The sequence below is a fragment of the Mus caroli genome, chromosome 3 (assembly GCF_900094665.2).
Source record: "Mus caroli chromosome 3, CAROLI_EIJ_v1.1, whole genome shotgun sequence".
NCBI classification, from domain to species: Eukaryota; Metazoa; Chordata; class Mammalia; order Rodentia; family Muridae; genus Mus; species Mus caroli.
Genome location: NC_034572.1, coordinates 68,592,815 through 68,612,642, shown reverse-complemented (window position 1 = coordinate 68,612,642; position 19,828 = coordinate 68,592,815). Strand labels below are relative to the sequence as shown.

The 19,828-nt window shown below is 37.9% G+C and overlaps 1 protein-coding gene across 2 annotated transcripts in view; it reads right to left on the bottom strand.

Moving 5' to 3' along the window:
- Positions 1 to 453: 453 nt before the first annotated feature.
- Serpini1 (serpin family I member 1) overlaps positions 454 to 19,828 on the bottom strand; it is an 85,093-nt gene continuing 65,718 nt past the window's right edge. For both annotated transcript variants that reach the window (XM_021158510.2, XM_029475432.1), the window contains exons 6-9: positions 17,932 to 18,029; positions 4,968 to 5,054; positions 2,558 to 2,647; positions 454 to 2,201 (exon numbers count right to left, since the gene is read on the bottom strand). In XM_021158510.2, coding sequence (XP_021014169.1) covers positions 2,125 to 2,201; positions 2,558 to 2,647; positions 4,968 to 5,054; positions 17,932 to 18,029 — 352 coding nt within the window. In that variant the 3' untranslated portion in view covers positions 454 to 2,124. The remainder of the gene's footprint in view (positions 2,202 to 2,557; positions 2,648 to 4,967; positions 5,055 to 17,931; positions 18,030 to 19,828) is intronic.

Below are 19,828 nucleotides of genomic sequence, written 5' to 3'. Positions count from 1 at the left end.
TGGGAAATATGAAATGCTAGTTTTTCAAGAGAAAGAAAACTATTGAAATTAAAAGCCAAGTCCAAACAAAAGAAAAACTTGAAGGTCAGGGAAATGGCCCCATAGGTCCAAGTCCTTGATGTATGACCTTGATAACTCAAGTGAGATTCTGGGATTCCAAGTTGGAAAGAGGCAATCAATCTCTGGCATTTGTCCTCTGCCTTCACATACATCCTGTGGCATATGAATGTCTGTGTTCCGGTATATACACACACACACACACACACACACACACACAGAGAGAGAGAGAGAGAGAGAGAGAGAGAGAGAAATACTAAATTAATACAAAGAAAAGCTTGGTATTGTAAATTATTATTTCTAGCTTTTCTGCCAGTACAAGAACATCCATTTTCAACTAAGTAACACCTAACTTATACGCATATTGAAATATTTTAAGATTAAAAGTTCCAAGAATTAATTCTTATATCTATTTTTAATAAAAATTAACATTTGGGACATCACATAATCACATGATTGCATAATGATGTTTATTCTTCCTTACAGGCCATACATTTGTTTAACTAATGAACATATAGATATAGCTATAGATGTCATATTAACAAGAAGGATACAGAGATAAAGACTGTTCTTAGCAGAGAATGTGAACACTGAATTAACACCAGGCATCCCAGCTTCATAAATTATAAATGAAAACAAAAGCACTATTGTACAATAACATGAAGATTTATGAATAAACTACAAGTCCTCTGAAAATATAAGCTGTAAAAGATTCATTGTTAAGTACTGTGTCCTCGGATAGTCATAAATTCTTTCATGGGTATTGCCTATAAATGTCTCCATATTTTTAACAACTGTATTTCAAGTGTTGTAATGTACAGAAGAATCTTACATTTATCCATAGTATGTACTAGAAATACTTCGAGATCACACCAGTGCTTGACAAAGGCATTGGATTATTAGTGTAGATTATCTCCTCCCTTCACCCTCATCTCTCTAATCTCAGTCTGTGAAAATGTGAGGCTGACTTCAAGTAAGACTTTGCAACCCAAGTGACTATCAGCAAAGGCAATGGTCAAATATCTGTGGCATCATTTGGATGTCAGCAATGATAGAAAGCTGTGGTTCCCACTCTACCTTAGACATCCTGGATAAGAACCTATATTTGTAATAAGTGAACAGGTGTCAGCAGGAGATACTAAGTTTAAGAAGCACGGATTCCATATGATGCACAATACCAGGAACGTTTTTTATAAAGTCATTACACTTATTTTCCTGGTACACCAATGTACCACTTGATGCCTTTCTTGGGCATAGTCTAGAGAGTGTTCAACAGTGTGATTTTATCTTTGTGTGAACATCACAAAAAAAAAAAAAATCACTAAAATGTAAATGGTACACGGGATTCCCTCCATGGGGCCTCTTGATGTCATCCAGAATAGCTAATGAAATATCTGAGCTTGCTAGTAGAGTCATGTGGCATACTGGTTCACAGGAAACTTTTAAAAATAAATAAAAGAGTTATACTTTAATAAATTAAAAGTATAATACTACAGTATATACAAAATATACATCTATGGGCCTTACATATCCCACATTTCCTCCTAAATCTTTTGTCATGGAATGCCACACTAAATAACAATCTCAATTTCTCTGGCCTTTTGGCCTCCCCTTCACAGTATTGCTTATTATATATATATGTATGTTGCTTACTTTGGTGTTTGATTCTGCATGATTATGAAGAAACTCAGAAACAACAGTTTCTATATTTTTGCCTTGTAGAATCATTTTACTACAATTCCTAAAGAAACAGCATAGGTTTCAAATCTCAGACACAGTATTGTGTAGACTACAACTACTTTCAAAATGAAAAAAAGTGGTTCACATTTTCAATATGTACTTTTATTTTAAACAGCAGCACACCAGACACAATGACACAATGGGACCATACTCTTTATACTGATAACATTTTTGGACAGGCTAACTTATAGGTCACATGGATTACTACTATCCAGAACTATTTAAATATTTTCTTAAGTAACACTATAAAACAGAAATCCTAAATATATACCACTTGCAAACATAATGTGCTTTGTTCCTGCTTTCTTTGTACTCAAACGTCGTTATTTAAAGTTCCTCAAAATCATGGCCACTTGTATTCATTGTTTCAGGGTTCATGACTCGTCCCATGAATAAGATTATGCCTGGATTGGTTTGGGAATGAACAGAAGAGGAAAGAAAACCATGAGACCTATATTTCCTGGAAGCAATGTTTGGAAAAGTAGAAATACACATTATTTTGATTTTTTAAAAGCATAAGAACATTGAATATAATCTTAAATATACATATTTAAGATATATATATATGTCTATATATGTCTCTCTCTCTCTCTCTCTATATATATATATATATATATATATATATATATATATACACACACATATATAGAGACACATATATAGACATATATATCTTAAATATAATATATATATATAATTTAAAAATAGACAGCTTCTTTGTGCCTTGGGAAATAATGTTGTATGCACATAAAACACTTACCAGATTTCCGGTTCCTGATAAGATAGAGAAATGGATGGTCGACAATAACCTGAGGGTACAGCACAGCCATCCTACTAATCGCAATCATTCCTATGGTGCAGAGAGAAAGTAATTACATGTCTATGGATGTGCAGAGACTCACGAGAACTTTAAAAAAAAAACAAAAAAACTTAAGTCTATCCAATTAATGAAAAGGCAACAATCTACAGAAAGCAGGGGTTTTAAGGAAGAAATGTCTTAAAGGCATTAACATTTTTCCCATTAATTTATTGACTCACTTTATATCCCGATTGAAGACCCTCTTCTTTCCAGTCCCTGCTCACACGGTCCTACCCTCTACCACCCTCCTCTTCACTTTTGAGTACTTGGAGGCCTCCCTGGGTCCCAACCTACCCTGGCATGTCAAGTCACTGCAGGACTAGGCATATCTTCTCTGACTGAGAAGCAGACAAGGCAGCCCATAATGTTAGAAACAGGACAGGCAGGTCATAGAGTCAAAGACAGGCCCCCACTCTTCTTGTTGGGAGAACCACATGAAGACCAAGCTTCACGTCTGCTACGTGTGTGTGTGTGTGTGTGTGTGTGAAGTTGGTACCTTGGCCCAGCCCTTGTATGCTCTATGATTTGTTTTTCAGTGTCTGGGAGCCCCCTAGGGTCCAGGTGAGTTGACTCTGTTGGTCTTGCTGTGGAGTTCTTATGCCCTTCAGGTTCCTCAATCTTTCCCCCATTTCTTCCACGTGGCATTAACATTTATACTTGATATATTAAAGAAAAAACCCAACCCTATACAAGTCATTTCTTCCATCTACACCAACCAAGATAATGGCATGCTTTACTCTTCCTGTTGTAAAACTGTTAGTCTAGGACACATGTTTGTATTTTAATCAAAATGTCTTTTCAATTAAGGGGAAGAAGAAAGAAAGGGTTGCCAAATTTAAGGGAGTCGTTCATATTTTAAACGTATTTGTGTTGTTTGTCGAAAGTGTACACTGACGTTCTATAGGATAATAAAAGAAAACTCAGCAGCCAGAGAAGCGGGTTACTCACGGTCCTACTTATTTGCTATGGTCTGCTTAGTTGTCAGATAATTTTAATAGTTTTTTCTTTTCTATAAACTAATGTCTGCTTCCTTATCCTCTTGAAAGCATTGTTAGCACTGATGGGGGTTATAAATAATACATGCCAGTAAGCTAACATACCACCATGCAGCAGAAAGCTTTAGTAAATTTGATTGTATCTGTTTAACACTTAATGGAAGTAATCCTAAAGTCAGTAAGGGGAAGCAGGGAATGGAAGGGTGAATCATTCCTGGTTATCTAGGGAAATCACAACCATTAGAATGATCAAGGGTGAAGCTGGGTAAAGGTTCCATCAATAAAGTTTCTGCCCCACCAATATGAAGACCTGAGCATCCACGTAAAGATGCAGAAGATCCTTTGCATCATGTAAAAAGCAAGGCATGGTAGGCTGGGGTACATTTTAACTCAGTGCTGGGGAAGTAGAAAGACTCTTGAGGCTGGTTGGTCCGCTAGTCTAACAGAATTGGTAAGCGCTAGATTCAGAGAAAATATTGTCACAAGAAAATAAGATGGATAGTTACTGAGAAAGCCACTTGATGTCCACCTCTGCCTCACCCTCTGACACACATAAATACCAATGTGTGCACACATGAATATGTATTCATCACATACAAAAATGATGAAGGACAATCAGCTATTACAATCTGGAAATGGAATATATGTCCATTTAAAAATTGATAATTTGAAATTATTTTCTTAGCCGGGCAGTGGTGGTACATGCCTTTAATCCTAGCACTCTTGGTAGGTCAGGTTGATTTCTGAGTTCCAGGCCAATCTGCTCTATAGAGGGCATTTCAGGGAAGTGTGGGCAACACCAAAATTCTGTCTCAAAAAAACCCCAAAACAAACAAACAAAAAACAAACAAAAAACCAAAATTATTTTCTTATGAGTATTATTATTATTTAAAAGTACTTAAAAGTATATTTATATCTATCAATTCTTATTTGTATGCTTAATTTTCAAAACCAACTTTCCACAGACAAAAATTAAGAACTAACTCCCATGAGTAAGTAGGAAGGAAAACAATGCTTGAATATATATTAGGAGAATATTAAAAAATGGTTTATGGAAACATTTCTGCAGGAGGATCTTTTCTTAGAACTGCCACTGTGTGGTGCCTCATTGGAAAGCTAGGCATGGATCTATCATACATTTCACATTCTATTGAGAACATTCTGGCTGCTTTAAAATCTGCTTGACTTCTGACTTGGAATACAGTGGCCTCTTTAGTATGGTTTCAGACAGGGATCTCCATTTCCACCTAAGAATGTTTAAAAATATAAATTTTTAGAAGGAGTCAGAAGCATTCAGAAAATGACTTGGTATCTACCAGAGGCGGCAGCGGCTTCTGACCCTTCTTCATTAACCTCAATGCAGGACTTGTGAACAGCTTTGGAGAGGAACAGCTCTTTCTTATCTGAAAAGAAGAAATTAGGTCATTAGTGACAGACACAAAGAAATATTTGACACTGAGCGTTAGTAAGTTTGAGAGCTCTGAGAAACCAAGATACTGATATAAAAACCAAGATGATGACAGATTTTACTTAAGGCACAGGAGAACTAGCAATGGTGTGGTTTCAAATTTGCTCTCATTTTATAACTATTTATTAATTTACCCCTTTCTTTCCTTCAGTAATTTCCCAGTGTTTATTTCTCTTTTCCTTTATTTCTGGGAGTAGGGGAGCAGAAACTCGGCCTTTAATATTGAACTCAAATGATTTCATAATTAAAAATAAAAATACATTATTTATTGCTCTCTAAGTTGAAATAAGAAGTATACAATGGAAACTCGTGAAGATCCAGAAATAAGGTTATTCACTTCTCAAACAATAATTTTTATAATAACATAGATGCCATTAACAAGAAAAACTAAAACTGACATCTGGACTATAGAAATGTGAAAAAGAAAAAATATAAAATAGCATTCAAGTTTGGTTTATTGTCTTATCTGAACACGTGAAAATACATTACCCCAGGATCATATTAAAAATACACATTTTTAATAAAAGGAAGAACATTTTGTGCATTGAATTTTCTTTCTGCTTACTTTGAAATTCATGCCAGTTGAGGTATATTTATGATCCCTAAACTTTCATATGCTCAGATCCCACAGAAATCAATACATGACCATATTGAAAATCAGATCTTAAAATGAAGTCATTAGAAAGGACTCTGATCAAGTATGAACAGTCTCCACTCAGCAAGGGGACTTGGAACTAAGATCGCTCCAGAGGACAGTGGAGGTGCGGTGTTTAGTTCCATGTGTCGGTTTCTCCAAGCTTCCATGCTTAGATACTGGAACTGGATCTGGATGTTTCTGGGAGCCCATTTTTGTATGCAAGTTAATGCTTAAATTGGTGGATTTTTGATAAAGTAGTTTGCTTTCCCACTGTGGGTGGGCCTCAGCCAATCAGCTGAAGAAGTAGTATCAGAACAAAGACATCTCTTATAAGCAAGAAAGAATTCAGCCAGCAGATAGCTTTGCCCTCAACTATAACTCACAATACCTGGGTCAATTGCTAGAAATAAACCTATTATCTATCTATCTACCATCTACCTTCACCACCCCCTCTTCTCTTGATTTAGCCATATAACTATCCATCTCCCATAAAACGGAAAATTATCTATCTATAAACACACACCTAAAACATATATTGTTTAGGCACATTTATACACACATATATGCACACACATGTCTTGAGTCTCTGGAGAAACATAACTAATGTATGTGTGAAGATAAGTAGAGAAGCTGTCATCTATAAGCCAAGGAAGGAGGCCTCAGAATATGACAATCCTCCAATCCTTTTGTGAAGGAAAACGGAGGAGGAATGAATGTAAGGGAGTGAGGAAGAAGGTGGGAAGAGAAAGGAGAAGAGATATATAAATATACACACACACATAGACACACAATATACAAATAATTTCCCCCTTTCATTTTCCTTATCTAATCCTCCCATATACCTCCCTTGGTCTTTCAAATTCACATTTTAAAACTTTTGTTATACATATAACATATACATTATATGTCATATAATTATAATTATATAACTATATAATTATATATATATATTCTTAAATACATAAATAGCATCTACTAAGACTATATAATGTTACTCATATAGATGTGAGTTCAAGGCTGACCATTAGTTATTTGAAAACTAACTTGGAAGTTCTTCCTTGGAAAGACTAAGTTGCACAAGCTGTGACATTTTGTTGTGAAGAACCTAGGAAACTCCAAAACTTCTTCCAGCTTCGAGTTGTCAACTCTTCTCCAAGATGAAAACAAGAAGAACCATAAAACACCTGCCAAGTACTGCTGAACAAGGAGAATGCCAGACAGCAGGACAAAGGATTATTCAAGTGTGTTCTGCTCTACACAGGTCTTCCCATTTCTTCAATTCTAGGAGGTCTGAGCTAAAGTGCAGATAAATAACTGGGTTGTTGCTATCCAGCACCATTTGTAGAAGGTACAAATATGCAAAGGGTTGGGCAGATGGCTAGGCTGGCAAACTGCCTGCCACAAACACTTGACCTCAATTCAGATCCCAAGCACCCATTGAGAAGGCAAGCATGGTGGGACACAGTGCAGGAGGAGCAATGCGCCTCCCTGGCCAGCCACACTGGCCCAGCTAAGGAGACCCTGTCTCAAAAGGATAATGTGGAGAAGAGCTGAGGAAGAAACCTGATGTTGACCTCTGGCCTCTGCATACACTAGTACAAATGTGTACATAAACACACATGTACACCTGAATACACACAGAAACACACACACACACACACACATGCAAAGGCATACAGAAACAAAACACACACACACACACAAAAAAAAACACAGTTGATTTACCATTAGACTGAAGAACTGATAATTAACTCTAACCTGTTTTCCATTTTCCTTCAAGTTTTCAAAAACATAATTATCTTCTATAGATGGAGAACAATGATAACTACCTTGTTTTGGTGTGTCTGGTAAACATCACCTGGTTATTCTGAATAATCATCAAGGAATCTAACAATGGCATCTATGAATATACACCTAATAGGTATTCATTTCCTTAGATTATAGTTAGAAATAATTATCACATTATTAAATACCCTATTTCATATATTACATTGTCCTCCAAAACACATTTGATGATTGTAAGAAATATAAAAATGCAACCAAATTTTATGTGAATTATCAAGTATAATTAGCTCTCTTAAATCCCTTTTGCTTTTATTTAACAAAAGGGGAAATATAAACCATTTGATTAATCAGATATCTTAGTTGGTAAACCAAACACATGAAACCAAAGGACATGAAATGGATAAACAATCTAGCAGTTAGCTGATAACTATTTTCAAATTCCGATTTTTTTCATTCCGTTAGACAATGGAAGGTCATAAATCAAGACAATTATGGCCCTGCATGCAAGAGCAATAGAACCCAGGTCCTGGGGCAATGCATGCCCACCCTAACAGCCGAGCCCCACTCAAATACTTTAATGGGGAGTTTACAAAGACACAGAATGATAGTTCAGCCATATCATCATGCAGAGTGAAAACTGCCTGCAGTAACTCTTAGATCCATCCTAATGTACGCAATTAGACACTTGGAAATAAGGAAAACATGACCCCTTTTCACGTGGCCTGCGTCTAAGTGCCTGGAGAGATAGGGAAAGGTTGATTGGTGGACAGGAACTGATAGTTAAATAGGAGTCAGGGTTGTTAACTGTAGGTGATACCATGCTGTACATTTCAAAAGACGACACCGACACATTTCCAAAGGTTTGTTGTAGTAGTTGTTGTTTTGTATTTTTACCAAAAAATGAATAAATGTTTAAAGAGATAGATGTGTTTAGCCTGATTTCATCATTAATCAAGGGCCAACCAAATGGCCCGGATAAGCCTAATGACTTGAGTTTACTTCCTGGAACTCGCACAAAAGTGGAAGAAGAGAAGTTGTTCCACAACGTCTTCATCACCATGCTCTCTAGATTCATATTCCTTCCATACTTACATACACCCTGAACTAGCATACATATATGCACAAATAATAATAAATGACTAATTTTTAAAAAGATTTTAGCGTTGGCAAGACTGCAAAGTAGATAAAGGTGCTTGCCCCCTAAGCCTAATGACCGAAGTTCAATCCCCAGGACACACAGGATGGAAGGAGAACCCTGACTCACAGGTTGTCCCTGTCTTTCTCCTGTGCACGGTGGCACGTGCATGTCCTCCTCAAATAAGTAAATGAATGTAATTGAGAATTTAAATTTTTTTAAATACTAAAAGGTCCATATGTGTATTTGAAATTTTACATGGTACATGATGAAAATGCATTTTTTTTCTATTATTTATATCAGCTAAAAATCCGAGTTTTAAATTAAACCCAGGAGTGACATATACAAATCACCATTTCCTAGGTTGCAGGGGCTGTCACAATGTATCAGAGCAAGGGGAGGGGAAGGCTGCACGGCTTGCACTGCTCACAGGAAATCTTTCTGCACTGGAGCATCCCATTCAAATGCAAACCGATTTACAGCAGGACTCTTCTACCATCTCCTCCTCCCCTCTGCCCTTCTGCCTACTGCCTCACCCTCCGGGCTATTTCCCATTTGCCTATGTCCCAGCACTGCCACAGGCAGTCTCTAGATTCATATTCATTCCATATTTTGTCCTGTGCTCTGAGCTGCACATCATCTGGTTAAAAACTGGCCTCATCTTCACTCCTGCTTCGCTTTCCCACATCCTCCTTGGCCTTTGCCCCCCTAAGGCTCAGATACTACCCCCTGGGGAGACTTCTCTTGGTTTCCTCTGATTCCGGTATCTTTAAATTAGACCTGACCATTCTTTTCCCATGGACTCAGAAACTGATTCTATGAAGCCTTTTCATGTATTATACTTGCATTAATGTCTGTCTCCTCCTGGACTGCCTGCCACCTTCCTTAAGGCAATGGCTATGCTATTCAGCTGAGCACTTCTAGCATCTGGCATACAGATGGGTCTAAAAAGTGAACTCCTGAATAGGGAGTATTTCTGCTGATGGGTTATTTTCTAGCATTAACCCAACACACTATGCTGCACAAGATTCAGCCATTGTTTGAGAGGTCCTAGTTCTCTCATAATATAAGACTGTCTGGGTGTTACCCTTTTGTGACAACACATGGACACCATGGCCACAGTTTCACTCACAATTATGCCTATAAGGTTTATTTTTATTATGAAAATGTATCATATTAATATAAACTAAAAGTTCCAAGAGAAGAGCAATAAGAGAGAGGGAAAAAGCAGAGAAGTCACAGGCTTTAAAAGACCTAAAAATTGGATCAAATTTAAAAATAATGGTGAGATGCAACCTAGGGGGTAGGAGGTGGGGGAACCTCTAGAAAGTACCAGAGACCTGGGACATGAGAGACTCTCAGGACTCAAAGGGAGGGACCTCAGATGAAATGCCCAGTGGTTGGGAGAAGGGACTTTTAGAGTCCTCCTCCAGTAGAAAGACAGCACATTAAGTGGAGAAATGGGGTTGCCATCTCATAGTCAAAATCTCTGACCAAGAATTGTTTCTGTCTAAAAGAACTGAAGGGACAAAAATGGAGAAGAGACTTAGGGAAAGGAGGTACAGTAACAGACCCAACTCTCAAGGGGAGGCTCCAAGGCCTGACACTATTACTGATGCTATGATGTGCTTACAGATAGGAGCCTAGCATAGCTGTTCTCTGAGAGGCCCAATAAGAAGCTGACTGAGGCAGAAACAGATACTTACACACACCCAATGCACTGAAGTCAGGGACCCCTGTGGTTGAATTAGGGAAAAGCTGGAAGAAGCTGAGAACGAGGGTGGCCCTATAGGAGGACCAACAGTTTCAACTAACCTGGAACCCCGAGATCTCTCAGACACTGAGACGCCAACCAGGCAGCATACACCAGCTGATATGAGGCCCTGGACATATTTACAGCAGAGGACTGCCTGGTTTGGCCTCAGTGAGAGAAGATGTGCCTAACCCTCGAGAGACTTGAGGCCCCAAGGACTGGGGAGGCCTTGAAGGGGTGGGAGTAGGTGGCATCCTCTTGGAGACAGGGGGAGGAAGAATGGGATGAGAAACTGTGGGAAGGCAGATTGGGTGGGTGGGGGTAACATCTTGGACTTCATCCTGTGATATTGTATGACAATAAGGAGCCCTCTGTCCTGCCAGGACATATGGCACCCAAGGGACTGCATCTCTCCTGTTGTATTCATCTCAACTCCATCTAGCACATTGCCCTATACCAATAATACACTCAGGTATGAAATGCATTCAATTAGAATACAAGGAGTACTGAAGAATTACTTTTTACTGTGAATTTTTTTCAGCAAGCAAAGCAAAGCAAAGGGATACTATTTTGTAGGAATGTATGTTTGAGTACATGTATGTATGCATTCATGTGGGTGTAAGTTTTTGTATAGATGTATATGTATACACATAAAAGACATCAGGGCTCAATCATGGGTGTTGACCCTCCCCCTCCCCCCGAGAGCTATATACCTTATTTTATGAGACAAAGTCTCTCAGTGGTTTGGAGCTCACTAATTAGTCTAGTGTGGCTCTACCCCTCCCCCACTTAGCACTGCCAGCCTGGCTTTTTAATGTACATTCTAGGGATTGAACTTAGGTTTTCATACGTATGTGTCAAAGACTTATCTCCCAAGTCTACAAATTTTGGTTTCTTTTCTTTTCTTTTCTTTCTTTTTTTCTAAAGGAATTTCTTTTTAATATCAGTACATGGGCCCCAAACAGCCTTCTCTCCTGACCACTGCAGGTACTGCTGTTCAAAGGTTTGGTTGGTTCTACTTTCCTCTAGGCTGCCAGGACCCAGACATTTTTGCAATGGATAAGTGGGAAAAGCCAGCAAACCCCAAGTTCTCCAGAGAGGAGCTGGGCAGAAAACCAAACCCTCGTGAAGAAAGCAGGACAAAGCACTAAGGCATCCATTCAATAACTGAGCTAATATTTATTGAGCAAGCACTTCATTTGACTTGTTGTGTAGGGCACCAAGACTCTGAGGATCTGAGGATCCTATCCTGCTGGCAGGGTGGCCATCAGACAAGTGTTGGCCTCTACTTCCTTTGTGGCACTGTTTCTGAATACAGCCCAATTTAAATAGACTTCTGCGTCACCAAGGGCAGACTTAAAATAACAAATGAAGGGAGTATCATAGCAGAACTTTAGAAAAAAGTGCCTCTAGGCACTCCTATTTTTAGCTTCAGCACCACCCATAAAACTTTAGAAACATTTCCCAGTCTGACTTCTAGATTAGAACAATGTTTGTTTTCATTCAGATTTTGTGCCAGAAGCAGAAAGTATTCACTATTTGTTCATTCATATACTGAGTAGCTACTATATACGCTAGCATACTAAAAACACTTAGCAGCCCCTTCCCTATGAAGGCAGGTGGGCATTAATAAAAGAACACTAATAAAGAAAATCCATAAATTACCATGATTTCCAGACGTGGTTCATATACCTGAGCAGACAACGTAAGAAAGCATGTTGGTAGGTGACAGGGGCAGTGGGGAGCATCTACTTGGAAGAGTGTTAGGTAAGAAAAGATGGAACGGTACATAGGACCTGAGACCCAGAAAATATAAAGGAACCAGCCAGGTGAAGACCTAACGGTGCCGGTGAAACCACTGCAAAGACAATCAAACAGAGCATGTTTAGGCTTGAGTATGGGAAGCAGACCGAGTGGGGAGCAGGGTGAAGCAGCCTCACATAAATCCAGGCAGCATCCATTGGGAGGCTCCCTACACCTCTTTACCCATCTTCCATGCTATGCCAGCACCATGCTGATCTCTGAAGAAAGAATGACCTTCTCACAGTCACAAGTTTTGAAACAGCTTGTAGCTCTGGGGCAAGTGTATAAACAAGACAGTCCAAGCGAAAGGTGAAGAAACAAGGTGACAGATTTAGGTGTGAAGCCCTACCAGGTTCCAGGTGAAGAGAAGGAAACTGCCTAGAAAGAGAGAGGGATGCCAGGCAAAGGGTGACAGCTGGGCTGGTTCTGGAAGAATAAGCAGAGGAGTCAAAGAGAAGGAGGCAAGGTCATTCGACACAGTACTGCAGTTACAAAGTGAAAAAACTAGCAGGAATGACTTGAAGGTCTCCCAGGAGTGTGGATTAGGAGGAAGTGGGTGAGCAGCTGACAAACCATCTCATGTGAAGAGTTTTGACCATGACGTCGGAGAGCCACGACCCTGTCCAGAAATAATGGCATATATTCGCTTTGCGTTTAGATGACACTAGTGAAGAGATAATTAAAACGAGCAAATGCATTTGGGCAGGTAGATCATATTCACTTTTACAATGGTCAGGTAAAAATGTAGGAATAGAAGAAGTTGAGCTGTGGCAGCAAAAGAGAAACAAGCCCTCTGGCTTACAATGCAAGGAGAAAGAAGAAGGGATAAGGATACAGGAGCTGGGCCAGCATCAATCTACAGTGCTTGCTTTTGACCTGAATATGCCTTTCACTGTGTCTTTTTAAGTCCTTTATTTTATTGGCTTCTTTATTAAAGCTTGTACTTTATGCTGAAGGATTTAGTAGTCTCTTTTTTCTGGCCCCTTATGCCATCCAAGAAGATTACCTATTAATCCAAATGTCATTCATTTCTATTATAAAAATAGCCCTCCTCTATACAAGGATCCTGGCTGCAACTGTCTAAGCATTTTAAATGGAACCTGAGAAGAAAATGATTCTTAGTACATTCCATGTTTATTGTATGAGTCTTTACTGTGCTTTATGTTAATGGAATTTAGCATTGGAAGCAATGGCTATCAAATTGAGATGAAGTCAACATAATGAATATTGAACAGCCTACCTCATTCACATTTGCATCCATTGAATACTGAGCAAGTTAAATTGATGGGCACTGAGGAAACATGTGTCACAACCAAACTTTGGGGCATTTATATTCTACCTGGGATACTAGATGCATAAGTAACATACATATGAAATCAGATGTGTGATGCACAGCAAAGGGGAACATAAAATACCGGGCTTAATGAGTGACTGTGCCTAGCTGATGTAATCTCTGTGGCTTGATGATGTTTGGGATATCTGGAGGTGATGTTCAATTCAAATGGAAGAGATTTCCCAGATGGGAGGACCTGGGGAGAGAGGAGGTGCAGAGCAAATGTTCAGAGTCACGAGAACATAGGCTAAGTAGAACTTGAGAGAGGAGTGTGAGATTATTTTTGCGGAACAGGCAATACTAACCACAAAGGAAAGGTTTTGAGCGGGTGCCGCAGTGACCTGAGAGTGAGTGCTAAGGTGATTAATCTTGGCAATGGAAGATTGGAGAGAGATTGGAAACCATTTAGCAGGTTACTGAAGTAGCCTAAGGCGGCAGTTATAAGCATCTAAACAAGAGTGGATTCAAAGGTATAGAAATGAAGGCGCCTCCGCCAGGAGCTTAGCAAGAGATTTCCAGTCACTTGTTTCTCCTGATGCAAAAGGAGTTTGTTTTCCTTTTCATCCATCACTTAAGTATCTCACATTTTACAGCAACGATGGACAGTTCTTTGAATGCTTTCAAATTTACAGGTTGACTATACTATTATTAAGTGGTTGTTTAAATAGATTTTTTAATATTAAAATATTTTGTTGACAAGGTAACACATGCACAAGGTAATATTACAAACGGTATTAAGATCTGTAAGAAATAAAAATTTCAGCCAAGTTAGATGGTTCTATGGGTAAAGTGCACCCATAGAATCATGAGGACCTAAGTTCTGATCCCTAGTTCCCATGTGAAAAAGGCAATTGTGGCACAATACACGACCATCCCAGCTCTAAGAAGAGACAGATGGATCCCTGAGGCACACTGGGCAGCCAGTCTAGCCCAAATGACAATGGCTAAATTCAGTGAGAGATCCTTTCTTAAAAGAACATGGAAAGGAAAAGAGAAAGACACACAGGGTTCATATTTGCATGAGAATGCTTACCAACACACACATACATACACACACTATCACACACATACACTATCACACACACACACACACCATACACACACAAACACACACACACACACATAAAACACACACACACACAAACACACACACACACACACCCATCACACATATATGTAGTTAAAAATAACAATGAAATGAACATTCCTCTCTCACCTGGTGTGATAGTTTGTATATCCTTGGACCAGGGAGTGGCACCATCTGAAGGTGTGGCCTTGTTGGAATAGGTGTGACCTGGTTGGAATGGGTGTGTCACTGTGGGTGTGGGCATAAGATCCTCACCCTAGTTGCCTGGAAGTCAGTCTTCCACTAGCAGCCTTTGGATGAAGACATAGAACTCTCAGCTCTACCTGTGCCATGCCTGCCTGGATACTGCCATGCACCACCTTGATGATAATGGACTAAACCTCTGAATCTGTAAGCCAGCCCCAATTAAATGTTCTTTTATTAAGACTTGCCTTGGTCATGGTGTCCGTTCACAGCAGTAAAACCCTAACTAGTATACCTGGGAACATATATCCCTATTCTAGAGCCAAGAGATGCTGTTACTTTCTAAGTTGCTCAAATATTCTCAGCATTCAAATACTTCTTTCTATTCAGACTTAAAGATGTCGATACTTATTCTTTTCAGTCTTTTGCAAGGGGTCTTAATTGGCTTTTGATTTATTTTCTTCTTTCTTCCCATTATGATTTCTCGACTCCGTGACTTTCCATACTCTGATTAAAAATTAAAAATGGGGTACAAAGAAGTTTCAAGAGGAATCTCGAATATCTGAGAAGCACATAAAGAACTGTTGAACATCCCTTGTCATCAGGGAAATGCAAATCAAAATGACCATGGGATACCATCTCACACCAGTCAAAATGGCAATGGTCAAAACTCAAGTGATAGCACAAGCTGTGGAGGATGTGGAACAAGGGAACACGCTTTCATTGCTGGTGGGAATGCAAATTTGTACAACCACTGGGCAATTAACCTGGTGGTTTGTCAGAAAATTGGGAATAGTTCTATCTGAAGACCCAGCCATACCACTCCTGGGAATATACCCAAAAGATGTCCCACCATGCCACAAGGACACGTGCTCCACCATGTTTACAGCAAGTTACCCAAGTTAAGGGATAAGGACACAACACTACTCACAAAATGTTGATCCAAAATTTATTTTGTCTACAAGAAATACAGGAACAAAGTCATAACAGAGAGTATCCAATGAATAACTTCCCTAACTTGAGACCCATCCCATGGACAAGCACCAATGCCTGACTACTCACTTAACAATCAAAGAATTCTCATTTTGCATAGAGGTTTGCTTCAGAGGGTGGTATTCAGGATGACTAGTGCTGGTTTGGTTGATAACTGACTTCCCAAGAACTGTAGTGTATAAGATGCACCCTAACAACCTGGATCCCTTCTTCCCTCAACCCATTTTAGTCTCAGCACACACTTACTGTGTTCCAGTTCTCTCTGATAGGTTTGATCAAATGACTAGACACTTTGCATATCCATGATTAGAAACTCACTGGAAGATAATAGTTTTATTCTAAATCTACAAGCTATCCTAACAAACATTTATGGTTTACACCTCTGTCATAGTAAAAGCATTGAAATATTACCTTATGAACCTAAATATGTCTAAAATTATGTCACACTGACCACAGTGATTGACTTGCCTTAGCAGAGCTAACCTCTCAGTGGTAAAAGGTGTTATATTTAGGTAATATATCTGCCTGAATGCTTGGAAGACAGTGAGGAATCATGGTAAAGAAAGCAGAATGTAATTATCCAGTGGGAACTCAGCCAGTAGAGTAAGATAAATGTTCTAAATTTACAAGGAAGGCAGCATTAGGATTTTATGCTATGCTTCAGCTATGAATATGTTCCTGACTCAGGTACAAAGATACCATGCAATTGTTTCTATCTCCACAAGTCTGACCCTCCTAACTATGCCAACGAGATGCTTACATCTCTAGGAACTGGGACATGAACCCTGATAACATTTACTAAAGGAAAACAGATTTGTCTTGTGTAGACATGTATCTATACTGTATAAATAGTAATCTATACAGTAGGCTCTTAGAGAATGCCTGTTGTTGCTCAGGGTGTCAAGCTTCCTGAATGAGAAGTAGAAGTTACATTGCCAAATATATCAGAAATAGATGAGCTCATTGTGAGAGGCTGAGTGATGCTTAAAGAAAATTTTTGGAGGGAAAGTGTTAGGATTTTTGAACTCTATGATTCATCCTCCCTCTCTGTCTTCCTGTCTCTCCTGGTCCTCCCTGTGTCTCTCTGTCTTTGTCTCCCCCTCTCTCTGTCTCTGTCTCTCTGTCTCCCTCCTTCCCCCAAACAGTAACCACTGTAAGCAATTTCCAAAGTGGAGAATATATTTCCAGAATCCAGCAGAGGCACAGAAGCTCCGATCTCATGCAGATGGCTTAGTTAGGAGAGTAAAATTAAATTATTTCCTTAACACAGGAATGGATGAGGAGGATCCCACAGCCTCACACTCCAGTTGGAGTACTGGGTTTAACTACACTGACTGTAAAGAAGCCTTACAAGTTTATTTTCTTTCATTTAAATATATATTTGTCTTCTCTTATAAAAAAAAAAACCCGGATTTTGTACTTCTATTGTAAGAAAAAAATAGAAAATCATAATTATATAACCTTACTTATTTAGGCCTAAGCTTATTGTTGCCTTTATCAATGGAAACTTTATATTAATCACTTAAAACTATATTCAAAGCTATTTAATGATCTTAAATGCTTTAATGTCACCAACAACTTAGCTTCGTCCTCCAATAATTAACAAGGTTTTTGTTTGTTTGTTTGTTTGTTTGTTTGTTTTCTAGTATACTTTACAGTTACTTTTTAAAAACATTAATTTTTACTGAAGACTTAAGAAAAGTTTTACATCTCACTGGGTAGTTTTTCTTCTGTTTAAAAGAATCTTTGGTTTGTTTCTCACAACAAGAGGTATTAATTCATCTTTCCCATATAACTTATTCTAGTAAGATATATGCTCTATTAAATTAGCATATTCATTGATTATGTATTCTATACGATTAGAGGGAGAATATGAACATGTATAAACAAGGCATTCTGGAAAGCAACCTACTAAAATGGCTCACACCAGGATATATTCATATTATAGCTGTATCTACAGCTTGTATAAGTAAAGATGCCTTTTGCTTCATTTATTTGATAAGTAATACTTATGTATAAAAATTCATGAGAAGTGATTGACAGACCATCATTATCTTGAGGAGCTTTTTATGAATAACATTTTAATTGATATTTATTACTAACCTGACATGGCAGTCAAATTTGCATCTTTGATGAAAATTTCAGTGACCCCAAGGGCTTTCAGGATGTCTTTTAAATCAATTTCCTGTTCCACAGTGAACCTGGAGAAGATATTGGAAGAAAATATGTAGTTACAGCAGCATCTTACCTGGAACAAGGATATATGTTTAGCATGTTGATGACAAAAGTGTATCTTGTAGTGCATAAATTATGCTAAAACTGACTTTTGAGTGAAAGAAGCATGTGATTGTGCTTAAAAAAAAAAAAACAAAAACAACTGTGAGTCACAACTGGAAAAGATTTGTTCTTCCTTTGCAAGGAGGTACCAATTACACAGATAGCTTGTTGGTCAGATGTGGGACCCTGGGCCTACTCTCCCTCTCAACTATGAGACTCCATCTGGATTGAACATATGCAGGTCATGGTCAACACTAAAGAAACTTGAATTCAATGGTATTTTTGTCTCATTTTTGTTGTTTGAAAGGTTTTTGGGGTTTTTTTTTGTCTTATTAGTCTCTGGCTTGTATATTTTAATTTTTCTGGTTTCTGGGGAGAGGTGAGAGAGAAAGGAATAAGAGATTCTTGGTTTTATTTGTGTGAGTTTTAGAGAGAGGGTGGAGTTGTGTGGCTAGAGGGATGAGGAGAGTCTAGGAAGAATTGAGGGTAGGAGAATATATTGTAAAAACTATTATTTTCAATAAAAAAGAGGAGTGATCAAAGAGCGTGAGATAACACAATAGGATTTATATTTGCTATGGACACAGAACTATAATGCATGAGAGCTTAAAGGAATGTTGAGGTTAGTATCATTAAGTCCTATGTAAAACTCATAAATGAGAACTGGTGAGGTGGCTCAGTGGGTAAAGGCACTTGCCACCCCTTACCCCTCTCTAAATATAAAAACATTTTAAAAATCCTTGAATCAATAATTTTAAAATATTGTGACACAGTAAGTAGTAATCATGATTTTTCAAACTGATAACAATTAACTGCAAATTTTGTCACCCCTACCCATCTACCTGGCCTATTGATGCTGCCCCTCCATCCCTCACCTAACATGGACAGTTTTTAAAAAGTGTACAAACTAATAAGGTAAGCATTTCAAATCCATGAAACTTCTTACTATAAAAAAAATCATCATTGTGGTTATACTTAACTCTGGCACATAAATAAGCATATTTTCATGATGTCATCACAAAAAATATTTATCAATAGAAATTAGGTAAATATCGTGTGTTCAAAGCTGTAAGTTTGTACAATTACAGATGATCTTTTGAAAAAAAATGATTTTTTATTTTTCAAATGATTCAAATTATCATGCACAATTTTGTAAAAAAGAAATAAAACAATTATCATAGCCATAAATAAAATCTTAACTTTACATAAATTGTTTCTTTGGTTAAAATACAATCTCTCCCTAAATCAACGAGTCATATTACTAGTCACTCTAGTAAGAGAAATGGAATGAACATACTTGCACTTTTTAATTTAATAAATGAAAACATTTTTAATACTTTAAAAACAAAAACACACGAATATGTCAGGAAGAAATGTTTTTCTTCTTCTGATGCTGCCTTTTGCTGAATATACATGGTATGCATAAATTTTTAGGCAACAATTTATGTCTTAAATGAGACAAGTAAAACCGCCCATTATTTTAGTCTCATTTCTGGCATTGTAAGAACTAGAAGGAAATAACTATTGAAATAGCACTCAGATATGAAGAGGAATTACTGGGAAAAATAATTTTGGCAGGTTAATGTTTCCAAAAAAAAAAAAAAAAAAGAATAAAAGACAAGTATCTATATATCAAACATACTAATCCAAATACTGAAATTTACTATAATTTTACTTTAAATTATACTTCTATTGGTTATTTATACCATAATATGAATATTTG